We start from the raw sequence: 2,500 nt of genomic DNA, 5'->3' as shown, positions 1-2,500 counted from the left end.
AATACATTTTGTACTTGGAGCGCTTGGTCTGTAGTTGGTTTGTTCACAAACAACTTCTCCGCCGGTGACGTCCAATCAAGGGACGCTACTCTTCCGCTAATCTCATTCCCTATATGTTGTTTGCAATCACCATTTCATAGACGAATGTAAGAGGGAATATATATTATGTTACTCTGTCAAATGTTACGAGATAAGGACTAATTGTTATCTATCCAGATCCATTTCTTACCGTGGTTGTCTTGAGAGAACCCGAAGACGTGTCTTAGGGGTTTGTCACGTGACTGCTTTGGACACTTCTTGGCGTCACAGAGAGACCAGTCGTGTACCTCCCACTCGTTGATAGTCTTGTTCTCTGCCATGTAGTACGTCTCTCTAGGAGCGAAAACAAGTCAATGCTTATAATACTTTACCTGTATTATCTTTTATCATCATCATCATCATCATCATCATCATCATCATCATCATCATCATCATCATCATCATCACCATCATCACCATCCTCACTATGATTATTATAATTTTTCTTCTTCTTCTTCTTCTTCTTCTTCTTCTTCTTCTTCTTCTTCTTCTTCTTCTTCTTCTCTTCTTCTTCTTTTCTTCTTCTTTCTTCTTCTTTCTTCTTTCTTCTTCTTCTTCTTTTCTTCTTCTTCTTCTCTTCCTCCTTCTCTTCTTCTTCTTCTTCTTCTTCTTCTTCTTCTTTTCTCTTTCTTCTTTTCTTCTTCTTCTTCTCTCTTCTTCTTCTTTTCTTCTTCTTTTTTTCTTCTTCTTCTTTCTTCTTCTTCTTCTTCTTCTTCTTCTTCTTCTTCTTCTTCTTCTTCTTCTTCTTCTTCTTTCTTCTTCTTCTTCTTCTTCTTCTTCTTCTTCTTCTTCTCTCTTCTTCTTCTTCTTCTTTCTTCTCTTCTTCTTCTTCTTCTTCTTCTTCTTCTTCTTTCTTCTTCTTCTTCTTCTTCTTTCTTCTTCTTCTTCTTCTTATTATTATTATTATATTAATTATTATTATTATTATATATCATCATCATCATCATCATCATCATCATCATTCATCATCATCATCATCATCATCATCATCATTCATCATCATATTATTATTATATTATATTATTATCTTTATTATTATTATTATTATTATTATTATTATTATTATTATTATTATTATTATCATTATCGCATTATTATTATTATTACTATTATTATCATTATGATTATTATCATTATTATTATTATTATTATTATTATTATTATTATTATTATTATTATTATTATTATATTGATGATGATGATGATGATGATGATATGATATGATGATGAGATGATGATGATGATGATGATGATGATGATGATGATGATGATGATGATGGTATAATAATAATAATAATAATAATAATAATAATAATAATATATAATAATAATTTAAAAATAATGATGGTGATGATGATGATGATGATGATGATGATGATGATGATGATGATGATGATGATGATGGTAATAATAATAATATAATATAATAATAATAATAAATAATAATAATAATAATAATAATAATATAATAATAATAATAATGGTGGTGATGATGATGATGATGATGATGATGATGATGATGATGATGATGATGATGATGATGATGATGATGATGATGATGATGATGATGATGATGATGATATCTATCCACCCATAAAACTCCTTACACACCCAGTCATGATATCAGCAAACGTATAGTATCCCCGATCCCTCATCCATGCTATCTCTTTCCCTCGATACACATTGCCACCTACAAGGGCGTGCTGGGAAACGTGTTGGAAGTCCATAATTGGCAGACCCTCGTTCTCTGTAATCAAATCATTTCGGAAAATTAACACAGTTGGGAAAGATAGCATGCGCTTGGCTAAAAAGCTCACAACATTGTCATTCGGAAGTATAACGAAACAACAGACAAAACTATGAGATCTAACCTTGAACGTTAGAGTCTTGTTAATACAGTTTAGTGAGAATTACTAATAAACGCGGATGGCAAAAACAATAACAAAGACCCAAGTGATGTCAACTTCATTCTATCTATACGCGGATGGCAAAAGGCAATAACAAAGACCTGAGTGACGTCAACTTCATACTATCTAAAAATTGAACAAAAGAAACGTCACTCAGCTCTTTGTTATTGTTTTTAGCCAACTATTTATATGATTACTCCTCACTAAATTCTATCAATCAGACAATAAACGTTCGAGGTTACACATAGTTTGTGTGTTGGTACGTTATACATCCGGCTGGCAATATTGTGAGTCTTATAGCTAAGCGCACAGCATCAATAGAATTCAGTTAAAAGGTTACCAGTTGTGGCCGGCAAAACAATAACAAAAAATCACCTGCAACCACCATACAGATTATGTTAATGGAGATTGGTATCAGAATGATTCAATTATGAGAGATCTGACTTCATCATTTTTCTTATTGATGCTATGCATTTATGCATAGGAACCCGTACATGATACAGACTCTCCTCTAT

General features: G+C 31.9%; 1 protein-coding gene across 7 annotated transcripts in view; it reads right to left on the bottom strand.

Annotated features, from left to right (window-relative positions):
• Window positions 1–2,500, bottom strand: part of LOC144967250 (HHIP-like protein 1) — a 31,226-nt gene that overhangs the window by 4,142 nt on the left and 24,584 nt on the right. For all 7 annotated transcript variants that reach the window (XM_078904284.1, XM_078904261.1, XM_078904251.1 and 4 more), the window contains 2 exons: window positions 1,690–1,825; window positions 230–372 (listed from right to left, as the gene is read on the bottom strand). In XM_078904284.1, coding sequence (XP_078760410.1) covers window positions 230–372; window positions 1,690–1,825 — 279 coding nt within the window. The remainder of the gene's footprint in view (window positions 1–229; window positions 373–1,689; window positions 1,826–2,500) is intronic.

The sequence above is a fragment of the Berghia stephanieae genome, chromosome 1 (assembly GCF_034508935.2).
Source record: "Berghia stephanieae isolate SIO BIC M18660-M18661 chromosome 1, UCSD_Bste_1.3, whole genome shotgun sequence".
Classification (NCBI taxonomy): domain Eukaryota; kingdom Metazoa; phylum Mollusca; class Gastropoda; order Nudibranchia; family Aeolidiidae; genus Berghia; species Berghia stephanieae.
The sequence above is the reverse complement of the archived record's forward strand: the minus strand, read 5'-3'. Positions and strand labels throughout refer to the sequence as shown.